Here is a 20,242-nt window from a genome sequence, read left to right as displayed (position 1 = left end):
GGACATGACCTAACCCTGACCCCCAGATATATATGTGTGTTACAGGGGACATGCCCTAACCATGACCCCCAGATATATATGTGTGTTACAGGGGACATGACCTAACCCTGACTCCCAGATATATATGTGTGTTACAGGGGACATTCCCTAACCCTGACCCCCAGATATATATGTGTGTTACAGGGGACATTCCCTAACCCTGACCCCCAGATATATATGTGTGTTACAGGGGACATGACCTAACCCTGACTCCCAGATATATATGTGTGTTACAGGGGACATTCCCTAACCCTGACCCCCAGATATATATGTGTGTTACAGGGGACATTCCCTAACCCTGACCCCCAGATATATATGTGTGTTACAGGGGACATGACCTAACCCTGACTCCCAGATATATATGTGTGTTACAGGGGACATGCCCTAACCCTGACTCCCAGATATATATGTGTGTTACAGGGGACATGCCCTAACCCTGACCCCCAGATATATATGTGTGTTACAGGGGACATTCCCTAACCCTGACCCCCAGATATATATGTGTGTTACAGGGGACATTCCCTAACCCTCACACCCAAATATATATGTGTGTTACAGGGGACATGACCTAACCCTGACTCCCAGATATATATGTGTGTTACAGGGGACATGCCCTAACCCTGACCCCCAGATATATATGTGTGTTACAGGGGACATGCCCTAACCCTGACCCCCAGATATATATGTGTGTTACAGGGGACATTTCCTAACCCTGACACCCAGATATATATGTGTGTTACAGGGGACATGACCTAACCCTGACTCCCAGATATATATATGTGTGTTACAGGGGACATGCCCTAACCCTGACCCCCAGATATATATGTGTGTTACAGGGGACCCGTTCTAACACGTATTGCAGGGGCACTATCCTAGAATACATAATCTGACAAAAGGCCCGTGGCGATTTGTGATCATTGAACTGATGGTTTCAACATGACACACACCTGTACATGATTTGACCAAACAATTACAAACAATATCAAAACGTTACCAGGCTGAAAACGGTCGCTGAAACACTGAAAACGTGAGATTCAAATCAAACAGCTATGACACCCGTATCAAATGCGCCACCATCGGATAACCATTTCTTGTTTGTTCCAGTTTTAGCAACCAGCAAACATGGGTGTATAGTTTCTTTTGTCCTACTGTTTACAGGGAATTTATAACGAATGGTGGCATAACATAAACAGGGCCCCGTTCCACAAAGTGATCTTAGCGTTACGTCGATCGTAACTCCCATTCTTTAACACTGACTTACTACAATCGTAGCGCTAAGATCGCTTTGTGGAACGGGGCCCAGGTGAATAGCAATACAAATTGCAGTTGTAGTGACAGTAGTGGAATCATGACGTCTTTGATACATTTGTCACCTAAAGGGAGGGCTTCAGTATTTGATGACTGGAGTATTGGATTAAATTGCTTCGGGAATTATTATGTTTTACACTAAAAAGTTAAAAACATATCTTTAACTTAAAACACCATAGGTTGGGCATTCTAATATATAATATCTCTCTTTTTTGGTTTTCGTATGATGCGTAGCTACCATTTACGGATTCCACGAATCAAACACACACACTGTCTCAGGTTCGGGAGTGGCTCCATTAAAGCGTCTTGATCTTAGAGAGCCTCCATTTGATTTCTATGGAGAAGGAGATTATTTTCATGATTGACGTTCAGAAATGTGCCCCAAATGAATAGTATGTTTCAGTGGTTATAAAAATGAATATTCTTTTTTTCGGAAAATGCCCAACGTCAAAAGTTTTTTTATGCTAGCAGTGAAAATAAATAGACTGTTTGATGATACTCTGTAAATAAATAGTTTGGTGGACACAGCTAGGTTAAAAATGCTTTCATCTAAACTAACCCCCACCCCGCCCTACAAGTGAGTGAGTGAATATGGTTTAACGCCGCTTTGTTATTACAATATTCCAGCAATGTTCCGGCTAGAGACACCAGAAATGGCCTTCACACATTATACCCATATCGGGTCTTCGGCGTGACGAGCGAACGCTTGAACCACTGGGCTTACTGCCATGCTTGCCGTAACAGGCGACTATGCTTGTCGTAAGAGGCGACTAACGGGATCGGGTAGTCAGGTTCATGCATGTCATCATATCGTAATGTCAATTGCGTGGATCGATGCTCATAATATGAATCACTGGATTGTCTGGTCCAGACTCGATTATTTACAGACCGCCGTCATATATATCTGGAATGCTGCTGAGTGCGGCGTTCAACAACAAACCAACCAACCAAACTCTTCATGTCGATACCCTCTCCACTGAAAGCTATATCAACTATCCAGTGGTTTTAATTATAACTGCGCCGGTGTAGGTGATCGTCGCGCTTGCTCTTGTATCTAGATGCATTGTACATAAGGTACGTTATGTCCTACATAGTTGAGATGTCACGTGATAGGTACTCAATCTGTACTGACCTAGTTAGTCTGTGTAGCTCGAGGGATGAAAACATCACTTCTTGCCCGACAGGTTCAATCGACAGTTGGCCTTTGACCACTCGTCATGGAGATTAGCAGGCGACACTAACACTGACGTTTCAGAATGTTATATCATTTGTTACAAGTTGTAAGTAATTCTAATGAAAGTGAGAGTTGTTGTTAATCTCACCTGAGTTGATTTATAATGCACCGAATAATGTACCCAAAGTTTTTCCCACACGAAATCTGGCGTTATAATAAAAAAAAGTTTGCCATCTTTTTGAGGGGGGTAATATAATTGAAATGTTGCTTTTCCGATTAAACAAATTTGGAAAAATAAAAAAAATAATTTATTTATTTTTAATAACGTACATCTAAACGAAAGATTTCAAATAAAACTGACTTGATGAAGTGTATTGTTATATTTAGAATTATGTAGGTCACTAGAAAACGTAACAATTGTCTTTCACAACTCAGGTAGCTGAAATTCCGCCGGATCCATCGGAATAGGGTATGACCTTCCGACCTGATTTCTGATTGGTTGAAATATTTCTGCCCTTATGGCGGTCACTGTCATTTGCTTTTTCCCGCGAATACTCCTTATATCGTAAACAAACTCTTTACAAAGTCGTGATAATAAATCACAATCTCCATTTAACTGTGCCTTTCCACAACGTCTAGGAATTATTCTTCATTACATCCGATACGTAGCAGAGGAGAAAAAAAGGGAAAGAAGGCAGTGTAGTAATATTCATGAGGTTCATTAATATTCATGAGTATACAATATCGGGAGCCATGATATTTACTTTGGAAGCCATAACCAATGTTTTCCAATAGGAAGTTTTTGAAGTATTTTAACACCATTTAAGCCACAACGTCGCCCACCGGAGGTAGCACATATCTTCTAAATGGACAACACGTCCATCATTACCCAAGTTAGCCGTGAAGACGAACTACTCAACACATTTCCCGCATCGGAGAAAGGTGAGCCCTATCCAAAGAACGTTGCAAGTGGTCGCCAGAAAATGGCGTCTGAACTGTCGGTATGCTACACCTGCAGTTATATGTTGCTATTTTGTGAGAGATTCTGACCCGCTTAAATGTTGTCGAGGGTGCCGTGTGGTTCTATGTAGATTAAAATGTCTTATGCATTACAAAATGAGGGCGTATGCAACCCGGATTGCGCTATCGACACCCTCCCCCCTCGTGTGTTTTGACAACGAGTTCACTCGTCTGGTCTGACATGTTCAATGTTACTAATCCCTATATACTGTCAGATTCGTCAAAAATACACATAATTACAGAGATGAATAGTGCAGCGATGTTGATTTCGTGTGTCTAAAGCCCCAACTATTGTGAAACATGCTTGAAACTAGTGAATCTGTTCAATGTAAACAATATGGTCGAGAGGACAAGGCCGAAATAAGTGCACCCAATGAGAGGTCAATTTCAACCATGTGAACCCACAAGACAGTTATTTCTGTCCTCCTGTCTGAGGGATTTTCTTGTTAACAAACATTGGAATTGATAAGAAACATAATATATCGAATATTTATATCCTAGAATGTATTTTCTTTATGCAACAAATGGTTTCCAAGGCTGGATTTGAAAATGTTTTGACAGATGAATTATGTCCCTTTATCTATGTGGTTCCCAACAGACAGTTTATTTGTGACACATTTTATTTTTATTAAAGAGACTCTTAGATTACGTTGTGAGGTGATCTTCTTTATATCTAGGAGCACTGGGTAATAATTAATTCCGTAGCATTTGTCATGTTTTATTGTGAGTCTGTATATATTGGCCTATTTTGTATCGTGAAGAATGTGTGGAAATACCCTTTTGCAAAACATGGTTTTCTAACATGGCCAAGCTGAGGAAGAAGTAGTGGTAGAAGTTAGCTAATATGATATTTAACATGTCAAGTGACAACCTCAATATTCATCATGTTCATGAAACAAAATTCATGTTTCCATAATACAGATTTCTTTATATCACTCTGAAATAGGGTGTACTTTCATTTGAGATGATTTGTTAACCTAACTGTCTGTGTTTCTGTTAGCATAGTTAACCAAGATATTCAGTCATTATGCAAATCAGTCGTTATCACTGATGCTCAAGGTCAGAAATACGGACAAAGTGGAACCCTAAATGATTTCCAATGAAATCAAAGGCAGTTTCTTTGTTTTTTGTTTAATGCCACACTCAGCAATATCAGCTATAAATCCCTAAATAATTGACTCTGGATCAGACAGTCCGGTGATAGACATCATGTGCATCGACCTTCGCAGTTGGGACACGATGACATGCATCAACCAAGTCAGTGTGTCTGACTACCAGTTCCCAATAGTTGCCTCTTTTGACAGGGACATTCGCTATTTGAGGCAAGCATCGGTTCCTGAAGACCTATTTTAATCCGGATCTCCATGGGTATGAAAGACGATGGCGATGTGTTTAGCCTTACATTTTGGCCATTGGTTTTAACAGCTATCTGCTTATGGAAAGTCAAACTTTTTGGAAAATATTCATTCCTATCTCAAATGTTTGGAAAATCTTGTGCAGTCGTCAGAAACCATCTTCCTTATTTTTATAAGCATGTTGTGAAGAGATTTCTCATTATGAATAGAAGTAGTCAGCTTATTTTATGTATATGATAATATCATTTGAAAGCGTTCTAGTTTTCCTGCAACATGTTATGAAATCATGTGATGTTTGCTGGAAATATGAGTTTGATGTAATTATGTATTTCCTTATTCTCATGGTTATGTTACTGTTGTTAGTGGAAACTTTTAACAGAGACTGAACATCCATTGATATCACATGGGATGTAATGGCCACTTATCTTCTTCATCTATCACCTTATATTTGGTTTTGTAATCACATGTGGGTGTTGTTATTAACTATGTTAACACCAATAGAAGATGGGAGCAGGAAAGCTTGAAAATTGAACTTGATATTGTAAACCTATCATGCTTATCAGCAAGCCAATGGCTAACCGAAGTATCAGGTTTTACCAAAGTATCGGTGTGTGGTGATACTTTGTGTCACGGTAGAAGTTAGATAGAAGTTAAATAGTGTGAGGCACTGTATCAATATATTTCATACATGTATCTATACAGTGTGTTTGAATCCTAGTTTTCACCTTCTAATGATTAGGGTTACAATAAGGGACCTCCTTGACTTTCCTGCTTATTTTCTAAAACTGCTGTCCATCTAGTGAACCAAAAAAGTTAGGAATCATGATTATTTTGGGGTTATTTTCATGAAATTGTGTGCTTCAACTTGTCAGAAAAAAATATAACCCCAAATATTCATGACATCCTGCTTTTCTTCAGTATATATATATGATAAGTATACATGGTGTAAGGACAGATGATATGATATGAAAGTGAAGGGGAAATTACCATGTTCTTGGTTTACTTGTCTAGGTTTACAATATATGCTTTGTAGTGTGTCTTGTCTTCCTCTTTGTTGATGAAATTCAGTATAGCCCTGTGATACAAGTATTATCACATGGTTGAGTTTTAATGTATGGTGTCACTACATTACTACTTAGATACGTATCATATCTCAACAAAGTGGATAATCTTAGCCATAATGATCAGTCAGTCCCTGCTTGTTTCTGCGGCCACAAATTAAACAATCGTTGGTGAATTTTGATATATTCTGCAAACAATTTTCATGACTCCTGTAATCATTTACTTTGAGTCATTTTTTTCACATATTGAGTGTTCATATCTGTAGGATTTTACAACTTTTACATATTGAGGACCGACGCGGTAAATATTTCTGGTGTACTTAACCAGTTCTGTTGCCAAATATTACACATTTCTGACAAATATTCTGCGGCTACGGAATAGCTGATTACAGCAGATACCGATCAGAACAAGTTTGAGATATTCAGGAGATAGCAAACAGGGGCTAAACACATTGAACAGATCTATGTGGGGCATTGAACACAGGACTTATGTATCGTAAGTGGGACAAGCAAAAGCTTTAACCTTTAGGCTACTCTAGAGGACTTGATGGAATTCTTGAGAAACAATAGCATGATGACACCTTCTTTGTTTACTCTGGGCAATGCCTGGATAGGGGTAGTACTGAAACCCATTATGAGTTTGTCAAGCATCTCGAAACAGCCTCTTGATAGAATCAAATTACAGAGTGGCACATTCTTTTATTCATCAATTTCATGTTAAATATAGCACTGAAATAAATAATTAAGACTTTTATAATAAAATATAGAAGTATTCTATTCATTATCATATTTCGTTTTCATTACAGTCCTTCTATTATTAAAGACCAAATTTTTCATTTGAATAGAAAGTCAACAGAATAGCTTTGGATAGGATCTTGAATACCTTTCTCCTAATGAAAAAAACATTTCATAGTTGGAAACATTCATGTCTCTTCCAATGCCTGTGTCAATTGTTCGACATAAAGGATCTGTTCTATACAAGTCTTTGGTTTGGCTGTTTCATTGCAAGGCACTCTATACAGTTGGAAGTAGGTGTGCATTGTGATGGTCAGAAAGGAGGTGCGACACTGCAATGTGACAAATGTAGGTGAGAAATGTAAGACCATTTCATTACTAGGTTCACACTTCGCAAACACATTCTCAAAGGACTCTGCATTTAGATAAGGAAATAAGCAAACCAGAAGAGAGTAGTCAGAGAAAATGGGAACACATTACCTGAAATATTTATTTGACAGGATAAAAGATATTGCAAACATTAAAATGGGTCTGACAGCATCATAAAACGTTTTTTTCCACCTTCACGCAAATGTTTTGAACGGAACAGGTCATTATGTTCATGATTTAACTACCAAATATATGAATCAATGCTGACATATGTTTTGCGAATAAATTTGATGTGCCCATATCAGCGTTCACATAAAGCATGAAAATCAAGGTAACCTTGTCCAAACTAAAGATGTAAGGGGTCCTGAGATTAATGTACTATGAATATCTGAAATAATACCTTCTAACACTACATTTTTTGATTATTTAAAATAACTGGACAAAAAATGATATTGAGAGAGTTTTACGTTAGCTGGTTAGTTCTGCAATTTTACTAGAAACCCTGTGTCGAGATGTGAAAGATATTATGTTCCATACTGTCATGATTTCATAGTAATGTAGTACGTATTGTTCTAGCCCTCGACTGAAGACCCAACTATAATGTCTTGGAAGGTAAAGGGGGTATGGAGCTCGAGATCAACTGCGTATTTGCGTAAAATATGCATTAAATAAACCAAAATATGCAGATAAATCAAATGCTAGCATATCAAATATTCAAGAATAAAATATAAATACGTTATTGAAATAAAATTAATGAGAACATTACAACTATTAGATAAAATGATTGCATATATTACAAAAAACATCATGCCCTGTCAATAAACATGTTGTATCTTAACCAGTTGCTGATTGGTTATTAAAGAAAGAGCGCAGTATTTACTATGCTAGGATTTGCAAACAAAAATGGCTTCCCGGAGAGGTGAAGTAGATGGGTATATTACTACACATATTAATATATTTCAATGAATTACAGGGATTGTTAACAGGTTTTCAAGTTAAAATGCCCCAATATCAAGAAACAGGTGGGTAAAGAATTTTTGAAATTTGAATACCCTCCAAAACTTGTGGATAGTACTGGATACCCTATCAAAATCAAACCCCTGGGTAAAATACCCAAATAACTAATAGGTCATCTAGAGCTCAGGAGGTATTTGCGGTAGGTGACACAATTACCAAAAGAAATACCTTGACACTTGCTCACTAAAAGAGTGTCGTGATTTAAACGTGTCGGTGGCCTTGAAAGATAAATAAGTGTGCACATTTACAATTCATGTTAATCTGCTCATTTAGATGTTTTCACTAATGAGATAGGCGCCTACTTGCTCAGATGAGTAAGAATGAGTTTGGTAATAATAATTTGCCATCAGTAGATCAGTTATGTCATTAAAATGCAGATTTTGTTCAATAAACTCAGTTGTATCATCATGTATCACCGGAGGTGCCACTTAAGATTGGATGTGGAAATTTCCTGGTGGGGTGCTAATTTAAATTCCCTGATAAGTTATTTATTTTAGGAGCAGGCTTTATGTTACATGATTGACGGCAGCAGGAAATGATGTGGAAGGAGCCAGTCACACTGAAATTGGATTATGTGATAATGTTAATTTTTGATATTTGATGTTTTTACTGTTAGTGGTTTTCACACCCATATATTCAGAACAACACCCTAACATTGATGGGATGAAAGTTTGAAACTTACAGAATTAATATGGGTATTGTGCATGTGGAGAGCCTGTGGAGATTAATTTGATATTATCTTGTTTATGACATACATAACAGTGACATAACCATGTCATTTGAAACTACTTATACAGTTAGATTACAACAAACAGCCCCAATGATCTGGGTTGAAATAGGTCTTCAGCAACCCGTGGTTGCCATATAAGGCGACTGACAGGATCATGTATTTAGGCTTGCTGACTTGGTTTGATGTATGTAAGCATATTCCAACTGCGTACATCGATGCTCATGATGTCAGTCACTGGGTTGTCTGGTCCAGACTCGATTATTTACAGACTCCCGTTAAACAATTACAGCAAAGAACATCTCAGACAATCTTCTGATACAAGATTCATTAATTTAATTTAAAGGCTAGTGAGATAAGTCGAGATTTGTATGTTTGTATACAGTCCATGTATTACCTTTAAATCCTCTTCTGTTGAGAAGACTATAAGGGGTTTAGCACAGGTTGAAGTTTGGGGTTAACAGTTTTAAGCTCTGCCCCACCCTCTCACTGATTCTTGAATGGGTTTTCTGGGTGTACAGTGTGATCCAAACAGTGACGATACTTGTCCTAGCTTCATCAGTGATGTCTGCTAGTCAGATAGCCTTCATCTGTGCAGGATAAAACACTTTATGGTTAAACCCACAAACAAGTGGAATTAATATTTCTGCAGCCAATTGTGTAGTGAGGATTATTTTTGTTTGTAATGTCAACAAACATCGGAGTGGGAATTATGATTGATTATTCAATGTTCGATATCAAGCATGCAAGTCAAGGTGTCCCTCTCTTAACCCTAATGCTAACAGTTAAAGTTTAAGGGTCCCAAGATTATTGTGGATTAAAATGCCTAAGGAGAACTCAAGCTCCCCCTCCCTCCCCCTTCCTAACACTGATCATTGGAACATCACTGTAATAAGTATGCTTTCCTAATTTCGTAAAACCTATTTTTATACAAAAAAAGCCCTACTAAACAGTCCAACAAGATTTGTAAAAAAGACATACTTTTGTTGAAGAATATTCTCACTTAACAAAGTTCAAAGATGTGAATTGGCGTACTTTGAATTCAGACCTTTTTTTATTTCATTTTATCAAAATAGGACAAAGTCCGTGATCTGGTTGCATGTTATGAATAGTGTGTAGGAAAGCCTGATTGACTGGATGTGATTGAGATATGGTGAGAACTGAGAAGGACTTGGGACAAGACAAGCATAAGTCCAGCACCCTAATCCGTGTTCTAATGTAGGGCGTGGCACGCAGGAATCAGGTCACCAACGTGGGATTTGTTCTCCCGGATTAACCCTTAGACTACTGAATGAATTAGAAGAGCATCGTGACACGCAGTGTAAGGGTTAAGTCAGTGCCAGAAAGTGCCTCGTTTAATCACTGATCACAAACCAGTGCAATCAAGGTTGCTGTAGAGGGCTGTCTGTCAGGCTAGGCTTGAGAGAGGTGATGATACTAATTTAATAACTAGATATGCAGACTGAGCCGGGGTCAGTGTTCCGTGCAGATGAGTCTGTTCCTGAGAGGTTATTATAAGACTACGGCGATCATGCCAGAAGGACCAGACTATGAACAGTATTGTTATTTCAATTACCCAGAAATGATAGGAGCTCTCTGGCCATATCCTACAATAATGTGGCAAATCTGTGAAGGACAAATTCATGGTAGACCATAGAGTGTATTACAATGAATAGTTGGGCTACTAATATCACCTGTGTCATGAATTAAGGCACGTTTTTGGGGTTATTGTTATGTTATTTATACATAGTGACACTACTACCCCCAGTTTTGTCACCTAACACTTATGACAGGTACTCCTGACTTCCTTAGTTTTGATGGGGAACGGGTGTCACAGTCGCAAGTCGTAAGTCGCTGTGCAGAGTTGTGTCCCTTGGACACGCCAGAAACCTATGATTATGGCTTCAAATTCCAGTTCCCTATGAAGCTTCTTCAGCATGCGTTGAAAGGAACTAATTTCTGTAACACAATTTCGAGCTTATTTACTTTTCGAGTCAAGTCTATATATTTAGAACAGTCATCATGTACATCTAAAACATTATTTCAATTTTTCTTTAAACTTAATATACCCAATTGAGTGATGATAAGATGAGTGAAAAAATATTGGTTACCCAATGATAAATGTAATAACCCAATTAGAATAGACACCCTAGAGTAAAAACTCAATTGCTCAAAAAGTTATCTGGAGCTCTTCATCAAGAAGTTTGCCACATCAGAAATTGCCTGTACTCTTGCATCCGTGTGGCCAGGGCCCCGTTCATTAAAGCGATCTTAGCGCTAAGGTGATATATATCTATATGTAAGTCCCATACTTTAACATAGGCTTAGGATCATCGTAGCGCTAAGATTGCTTTGAGGAATGGGCCCAGGTCCTGAATGACAGCAAGAGAAGCTTCACCGTGAAAAACAGTTATGCAGTTATACAGGTGGCTTGTTATGTGCTAACACCCCCATACCATTACCCATACAACTAGGGCATCCGTTCAACTCTGCTCCCACACTGAACTTCGCCATTTCATTTCCTTTTTTGAGTACAGAAGGAGCCTTGCTATGAATGAATGTTGTTTTTGTGCAACAGAAAGTAGTATTCAAGCCCTATCACAAATGATAATCGAAGTTGGTCCAGGAAAACCAGTGGTTGAATGATATCATGAGCAATGATCACAGGGTTAGATAAGCCACTAGTCCGTTAGTCTGACAGACCAAGACTGGACTGTTGTTATTGTCCATGTCTAGTTATTTTTACGTAACCTTTTGTCCGAAATAAGCTGCAAACTTTTTGGATATGAGCTATGGTGTCTATCTCATTGGGGAACAATCCCACACAATCACACATACAAATTTAACCTTTAGGTTGGTTTTTATGATAAGAACTGGGTACTGGATACCTATTTTGCCCCAGGATCTCCATGGGAAACAAACATGGGGGATGGTGACTAATTTGTCCATATAGTCCCCTTTGATATAGGAGTATGAGGCTCATATTGTTGAACTGAGTTTCCCAGTTACGTTCTTTATGACAGTGATATTCTGTAGATAGATACCATTTTCTCATCGTCTGTGATAAAAAGGTAACCACAGCCAATAAAAATCCGGACTGGAAGCAAGTTGTCAGACAGAGGATGGGTTCTTCTTAGTCATCCCAAATATTCCATTTGATGATAACAAGATCACATCAAATTGGATGGTAGTTCAAGGAGAGAAGTTGAGACACAGATGGACAAATTGATCAGAAACGGCAAGTTCTGTTGAAATGTTGATCATTTGTTTGACTTGTGTGACGACAATTTTATCATGTTATCTTGATAAATATAAAAGGATGTTGATGTATTATCTGACTAAGATGTGGTTTTGACATCTTAGTGCTTGATGTTTCAATGAAATATCTGTGTAAACTCTCAGCTATATGCTCTAAGGCACTATTGTTTCAAAATATGTGCGAGAGGTGGTGAGACCGTTTTCTTGCCGACAAGGCAGTAGGTGGAGATTTCATATCAAAGGGAGATAACTTTTATATACCATGGACTAGTAACCATCCTGATTGTAGTATTGCTTCATGTCACATACTGCCTCTTATCGTATGATATATCAAAGTGTTATGCATCTAATCTACAGTGATAGACTATTTATATCAGCAAGGAAAAAAGTGACATGGATGGAATTGTTGCAGCTTCCACACACCATGACACATTGATAACATTAAGGAGGGAGAACAGGTGTGTGTAGAACACAGACACTACTCTGTACTGATGGATGGGGAACTGTTGTGGTTTCAGATTTCATGAACTATACCTTCTCAACCTTTGCTGTAAACATGCTTGTTCAGCTTTGTTTGTTTGTTTATTTGTTAAATTGTTTGATATGCATTATTTAGAAGTTGACGGATGACAAGGTAGATACAATTTTATGGATAACTTCTTTGATACTGTAAAAAACATGTTTTATAGATAACAACTTTAATACTCTAAAAAACAGTTTTGAAGAAGTTGTTATCCATAAAATTGTGTCTACCTTGTCAGAAGTTGTTATCAATAAAATTGTGTCTACCTTGTCATCTGTCAACTTCTAAGTAATGCCTGTTAAACAATTTATCTGTCATCTACATGGAGACGTGGCAATCAACACATTACAGTATCAAGCAAGCCAGTGAGACTGACCACCCGATCCCGTTAGTCGCCTCTTTCAACAGGCATTGTGGCCCATGAAGATCCGAGGTAGAATAGGTCTTCTGCAACTCATGCTTGTCGTAAGAAGCGACTAAAAGGATCGGGTGGTCAGGCTCGGTTGATGTCTGATGCATGTCATCGTATCCCTAATGCGTGGATAAATGCTCATGATGTCAATCACTGGATTGTCTGGTTCAGACTCGATTATTTACAGACAACCGTCATTTAGCTGGAATATTGCTGAGTGTGGCATTAAAACAACAAGTAAACAAACAAACAAACAAACAAACAACAAGCAATGTTCAGCTATGGTTATGTTTGAGCTTGATTAAATTAATGTTCCTATGTTTCAAACATGATGAAGAAGACATTGTTTATACCAATGTTTAAGCACCTAAAGTACATGTATCTGTAAACGGTAAATTTATCGTTGAAGGGTATTATCTTTTAGTATCACAATGACATACAAATTCTGACTGGTAGGGGAATATGGAGCTAATGTTTACTGCTGTATGTTCTTTTAAGAGCTGTAATTGTGTTCTGGTATGTGATAAAATATATGACTTGTTTCGTTTGAGACTTGGAAAGGGTCCATTTTAGATGTTTCTGTGTGGCCTGTCAGACTTTCAATCCAAGCTGATCTCCAGATTTGATTTTCTTTATTAATGTAGCCATAGTAACCATATCATGTGTATCTACAGCATTGGAAGAAAAATGTGTATTTTGAATTTATTTGTTGTTAACTTCTTTGTAGGCAATTCGTTATTGGTACTTGTTTGTGAGCTGTATCTGTCTTGCATGCGTGTTGTCAAGGGTTTGCGTGTAACGTTACTATTTGAGTGTAACGTCTGAAATTACTGTTTTGGCAAAGTCTGCGGTATTTGACATGCAGGACGACGTCATGTCTGGTGAGGAGTAAGTAGTTGCTACCGTTACCTGACCTATTTTACTAGGAACAGAGCCAAATTTCTTCACTGGTGTTTGTATAGCCACCGTTAGCTCCTAGAGAATAGGCTTGGTGCAAACTTTCAATTCACCATTCTATCAGCGCTATCAGCAGTGTCAAGACGTGTAGAGGAGCTGTGTAGGGTGAGGTATTGAGATATTAAATGTTTGAGTCAACTACCCCAAACTTGGCTACAAGCTTCATTTTCTGATAGTTTTTGATGTTATTTTTACTAGCTGAGCTAACCAGACCAAGCAGCATTTTATTGACTCGAGCTTCAGACCAGTGGTAGTGTTAGTGAGTGAATGTATGCTGTTTTGTGGTGCAGGCACCACTATAGGTTCATGACAGCCTCTAAATATCGTGTAAAATTGATAGTTTTACAAAATATCCACACCGCTGGGATACAAAGATGTCACATTATCAACCAGCTCACATTTTGTGACCACCAGACTCTTAGTCTATTCCATTCTCACGGTGAAGCAGGGTTTTACTGGAGGCAATATATTGCCTCCAATACACAATGTGACAATTGTGAATAGACACTCAACTCAAAAGAAGTTAGAGAACACCTGCTTTTTTCATAGGACTAAAGTTAATCGGTGGCAACACACAACCTGCTAATTGTGTGTGTTGTGGTATATTATTAGAATTGCAAGTCCTGAGGGTTGCAGGTATTTGTTCCAAATCAGGTTTAGTGACCTTCATGTTTATACCCTGGCCCTTCATGTTTAAACCCTGGCCCTTCATGTTTATAACCCTGGACCTTCATGTTTTTAACCCTGGACCTTCATGTTTATACCCTGGACTTTCATGTTTATACCCTGGACCTTCTGAGATTTATGAATGTGAGTCCCTTTAACTAAAAAATATTGGTAAACTAGGTAAACTCCTGGTAAAGTATGGCAAATGGGATGTAGGATTTTCAAACTACGTGGATTTGAACTACCATGCTTTACCTCGGCGCATTTATATACAAATTCCTTTAGAAGTATGAGGCTTTGCAAGATTTATGAGACAGATTTCATGCTAAACAGTGCCGTCAGTATTGCCGGGGGACAGATATATGTGTCATCTCTCTTGTCTTCAAGCTGTGTGGCGGTGAACGTTCACAAGGGTTTCTTCATAAGTAAGCTGCAATGATTTGACAGCTGTCTTTTATGGTTTTTTTCTGTTCCAAATAAGGAGAAGCTTCTGTAAGAAGTGGTTATATGGAGGGATAACATCGTTGTATGTGTTGAACATCATTTAGAGGTTGTCAATGCTGTTACGGCAGTCAGCATGATCAGTGTCAATGGATTTATCTACGGTTTCCTAGATATAGTTCAATCTACAGGGATTAATTGAGGATTCCTTAGTGGCCTTGGCAGGCAAACTAGAATCTCAGGGTGAGTCTACAAGACACACTGGACCACACTTGTCTGAGTCTACAAGACACACTGGACCACACTTGTCGGTGTCTACAAGACTAGCTGGACCACACTTGTCTGAGTCGACTAGACACACTGGACCACACTTGTCTGAGTCTACAAGACACACTGGACCACACTTGTCTGAGTCTACTACTGACACTGGACCACACTTGTCAATACCTTAATGTTTTGAAAGAAAGATTTGGTGTATCACTAGTCTCTGATCACAGTGGGGGCGGTCGGGTAGCCTAGTGGTTAAAGCGTTCGCTCGTCACGCTGAAGACCCGGGTTCGATTCCCTACATGGGTACAATGTGTGAAGCCCATTTCTGATGTCCCCCACTGTGTTGTTGCTGGAATATTGCTAAAAGCGGCGTAAAACCATACTCACTCACTCACTCACTCACTCTGATCACAGTGTCCAAAATTACACCTGAAAACCAAGGGGTACATTTCATATACCCAATGTTTAAAATTTACGGATTCAAATACAGTTGCAGCAGACCGCAAGGTCCCAAGTAACCCCTTAACTTCGAACACTTTTTGATTAAACTACTACATGGCAGAAAACTTTATGGATCCTGGGGACCTTATTTGGATGACTGTAATCATCAAATGATTACTAAGTGGACCAAGAGAAGTTTGCGAACCTTTTGGCTTTTGGTGCCAAGCTGATTTCATTGTTTGTTTGTTTGTTTCACACCCCCATCGCCCATGCTCCAGCTGTCTGTAAATACTTGAGTCTGGACCAGAGGATCTAATGATTGACATCATGAGCATTGATTACGTAATCGGGATACGATGACATGCATCAATCAAGTCAGTGAGCATGACCACATATTCATTAGTCGCATCATACGACAAGTATAGGTTGCTGAAGACCAACTCTAAACAGGATCTTCATTTGACAGAGTCTGTCTACACTGACTGTCACCATGGCTGGCTATACCATCTGATGTGAGCTAGCATGTAGACAGGAAGGAAGGAAGTTGCACAAAGTCATTGATGTTCACACTCTAAATTGTTTTGAGCCACATCTCTATACAGGGAAGTTTAATCATATCTTATTTCACAAAAGAAAGTGATTTTGTTCTGTTTGAATAATTGTAGCTGAAATATCCTTGGTTCCATCTTGATCCATCAGAATTTGTTGGACACAATATTTGACCTGTCTATTTGTGCAGTGTTTGAAATGTTTGAAATGAAGGGGGTCCTTGAACTTTGATACTGTGGTATTTGAATCTAGGGACCTCTAAATTTAACTGTTGACATTAGGGTTATGACAAGTACCGCTTTCATGCTTAATGTATAACACTAATGTGTGCCATCATAACCAAATGACTTGCCGACTATTATTTACAGGCTGTATATTTGTTAAAAATGATGATCTTGAAGAGTTGGGATAGCAAGTCCTGGGGCAAAAGCACCAACAAATTTTTGATGTCTGTTTTGTGTTTTAGATTTCTGGTAGATAAAAATGTTATGGATATATATATATATATATATATATATTGAAAATTCTCAACAATGCTTTTGAAGGTTTGAAATTGGATGTTAACAAATGCCAGATTTCATATTGAAAAAACAACAACATAAAATACACTGGCCACAGTGTCATAGTCAAAAATATTTTAGTCTGTTATGATCAGCTCATATTGCCTCTACAGTTCTTCTGCAGTCCTCCTCTGCTGTAGACTGCCTCTGTGGTCTAGTGGTAGAGCGTCCGCCCGCCTAGAGAGCGGAAGGTTGTGGGTTCGATCCCTGGCCGCTTTATTCCCAAACAAGTTCAACTTGTTGTTACCCTGCCTTCCACTCGGAGTCAGTATACTGTGTCTGAATAGGGGAATCTTTTGTTATACTACAGCATGGTATCTCAGTGGGCTAGCACTATGAAATCGGCATTAGTCCAGACTAATACGAGCAGCCACACACACATACACATGCATGCATGTGGCTATGTAAGTGCAATGATCTTGAACGTAATGTTAAGCCCCATTTCGTCTTGCCTCTACACTGTTTATTCCAAGGGGCCAGCAGTTGATTTGCCTATGCCAAACATGCATCTTTAATATGGGTTTCAATGAAGATTGTGCTAGTCATGTTTCACATACTGTATTGCCAGAATACTGCAAACACCAATCAATCAGTGGTTGCTGTCTCCTAATGACTGGAGATAAATAATTAAGCATGAAAGTCAAGGAGTCCTTATCGCCTGAATGGCAAAAGTTTAAAAGATTCAAGTACTACATATACTGTTTAAATATAGCACTTCAAGGACCTATGACCTGTGAAGATCTTGGGAGAGAATAGGCCTTCAGCAACCCCTGCTCGTCATAAGCGGCGACTAACTGGATCAGGTGGCCAGGCTCGCTGACTTGGTTGATGCATGTCATGGATCAATGCTCATTGTGTCAGTCACTAGATTGTCTGGTCCAGACTCGATTAATTACAGCCCGCCGTCATATACAGTCGTGCCTCGTTTATACACACACTTGCGTCATTTCACAATTCGTCCGTATAAACGAATTTCCGTATAACTGAAACCAGCTTCTTACTGGAAGAGTTACTTCCCTTCAATTATTCAACTCATGACAGATGACAGAACAAACAGATACATCCACTCAATCTTTATTCATACACGTTTCAAAAAGTCTGTCATGGAAGTTTTAACTTTACCACATTTTGAGGTTTGAATTTTAAACAATAATGTGTCACTTGGTTAATTGACTTCTCACGAATCAAAGAATTACCACCAGCGGAAGTGTATTGTCCGGATAAGTGAGACAATTTTGTGTGCATTTCAGTGTTTTGTGTATGAAAATGACCGTCCGGTTCCGGAAACTGAATTTCCGTATATACGGGTAAATTTATATAGTAATTATTTCGTTTTGAATGAAAATCGTCCGGGAACCGAGGTTTCCGGATATCTGAAGTCCGTATAAGCGGGGCACGACTGTAGCTAGAGTATTGCTGGGTGCGGCATTAAAAAACAAGCAAAACAAAAGGTTAGGACACTGATGATGCTTGATAATGTTTTTTTAAGTGATTCTAAACACGAAACACTCAAGTCACAAATGTGACGAATGTGTCATCTTTTGTTCATCACTGTGGAAGGGTTTGATATATCCAGCTAGTTTGTGAACAGCTGAGTACTTGCAGTCAAGACATCTGATACTGTATATGTCATATATAATTCATATCAGATTTCATTTCTGCTGGTGCGAAGTTCATTAGGCGGCTGCAAATGGTAATAGGCTCATGTGGTGACATTACACCTGAGTATTGATGTACCCTGAGATTGTCTGGCAGTGTCGTCTGTCTGGATGTTGAGGCCTTGTCGTTCAAGGGCCCTCAGTTTGTGGAATTGAGTCCTTATTCTATGCTCATTTGGTTTCGAGCCCCAGATTTGCCTGTGTTAGTTTTCTTGGTTTGTCAGCACCATTCTCCTGGATATTGGAATCAAAACTAAAAAATTTTCACTAGCCCGGGTAAACATAAGAGGCTGTCAATTTCGAACCCCAGGAATGGTTAATATCACACAGATAATCATCTACACTTCAAAGTTAACAGAAATATTTTCTACTCTTTCTGTGGGGCAAAGGTGGCCCAGTCGTCTAAGGCGTTTCTATTTGCTGTGCAGAGTTGCATCCCTTTAGCATGCCAGAAACCTATGATTGTGGGTTCAAATCCCTGTTCACCCTGATAATGTTTCTAGGTTTGTCAGCACCATCCTGTGCTTGTGGGTTTCACCGAAGTGTAAAATGTCTGAGACCTGCATCACTTTGGGCTTTCCTCTCACATTAAGCTGACACGCCGCGATATAACTGTAATGCTGTTAAAAGCAGCATATAAACCAACTCACTCACTCTACTCTTTCTGTCAGTGCAAAGTCTTTTGAGACTTCTAGCCTGTAAATGACGCCTAGCATAATTTTCAGTTTAGTTTAGTGTTATGATATGGACTAGTTTGAACTGAGTTTACTGAACCAAACAGAATTTCACTAGCTACAGGCTTCCCACTAGTTGCTAATGTTGCAAATTGCTCTTTTAGGCTAATATAAATATCTCCTCTTCCAACTTCACAGAAATCTTGTAAATAATTACATGAAATAGTCAAGCTAATGAATAATGTGAATATTCACAACTTTGAAAAGAAACATTGTTCCATGCATTGTCCCAGCAGTTCTTATAGCATGTACATCGTTTTGTATAATAAATTCAGTGATTAGCAGGTATCGCAAAAATTGCAAAAAAATATGCATGGTAATGACGAAGCATTAATTAATACAGTTAAATCGGAAGAGCATCCATATCAAACCCAAATGTGATCTCTCAGTTACGATCATCATGATTAGGGCTGCAAATTTAATGTCAGTGTTATAAGAATATTGAATATCAGCGATGTAATGCATTCATTTTTATAGCCACTTTGACAATGTTATGTCCTGTGTGGATATTTTACCTGCCTGAGTTTATATTGTCATCATAAATCTCTATGTATCATGTTTATGTCAGTGTATATTGTTGTCATGAATCTGTTTATATGGTCATGGGCAATAAAAACCAAATAATGTATCCAGGGGTAGATTAACCAACAAATTTGTATGTAGCCAGCAGGGCTTGCTCCTCTTAAAAGTTACCAGTCCTTCTTCAAACTAACTGGCCTTCAACTAAAGGGTGAAGGCCGCGAAGCCACCAAGCAGGGAGACTGCCTCCATGGTCTAGAGGTAGAGCGTCCGCCCGGAGAGTGGATTGTCCGGGGTTCGATCCCCGGCCGCGTCATACCAAAAGACGATAAAAAATGGTACTTGTTGTTATCCTGTCTGGCGCTCGGCATTAAGGGGCTAAAACAAAGAATTGTTGGCTCGGAGTCAGTATACTGTGTCTGAGTGGGGTATTCATGGTAAACTACTGA

At 38.8% G+C, this 20,242-nt stretch overlaps 1 protein-coding gene across 1 annotated transcript in view; it reads left to right on the top strand.

Moving 5' to 3' along the window:
* The first annotated feature begins 3,270 nt into the window (after positions 1 to 3,270).
* The window catches only part of LOC139463386 (CTD small phosphatase-like protein), a 47,635-nt gene continuing 30,663 nt past the window's right edge, over positions 3,271 to 20,242 (top strand). Inside the window, exon 1 of the mRNA XM_071244646.1 lies at positions 3,271 to 3,463. Coding sequence (XP_071100747.1) covers positions 3,388 to 3,463 — 76 coding nt within the window. The 5' untranslated portion in view covers positions 3,271 to 3,387. The remainder of the gene's footprint in view (positions 3,464 to 20,242) is intronic.

The sequence above is a fragment of the Haliotis cracherodii genome, unplaced genomic scaffold (assembly GCF_022045235.1).
Source record: "Haliotis cracherodii isolate W230 unplaced genomic scaffold, xgHalCrac1.p SCAF_16, whole genome shotgun sequence".
In the NCBI taxonomy this organism is placed as follows: domain Eukaryota; kingdom Metazoa; phylum Mollusca; class Gastropoda; order Lepetellida; family Haliotidae; genus Haliotis; species Haliotis cracherodii.
Note: the sequence above shows the minus strand (reverse complement) of the source record. Positions and strands in the feature narration are given on the sequence as shown.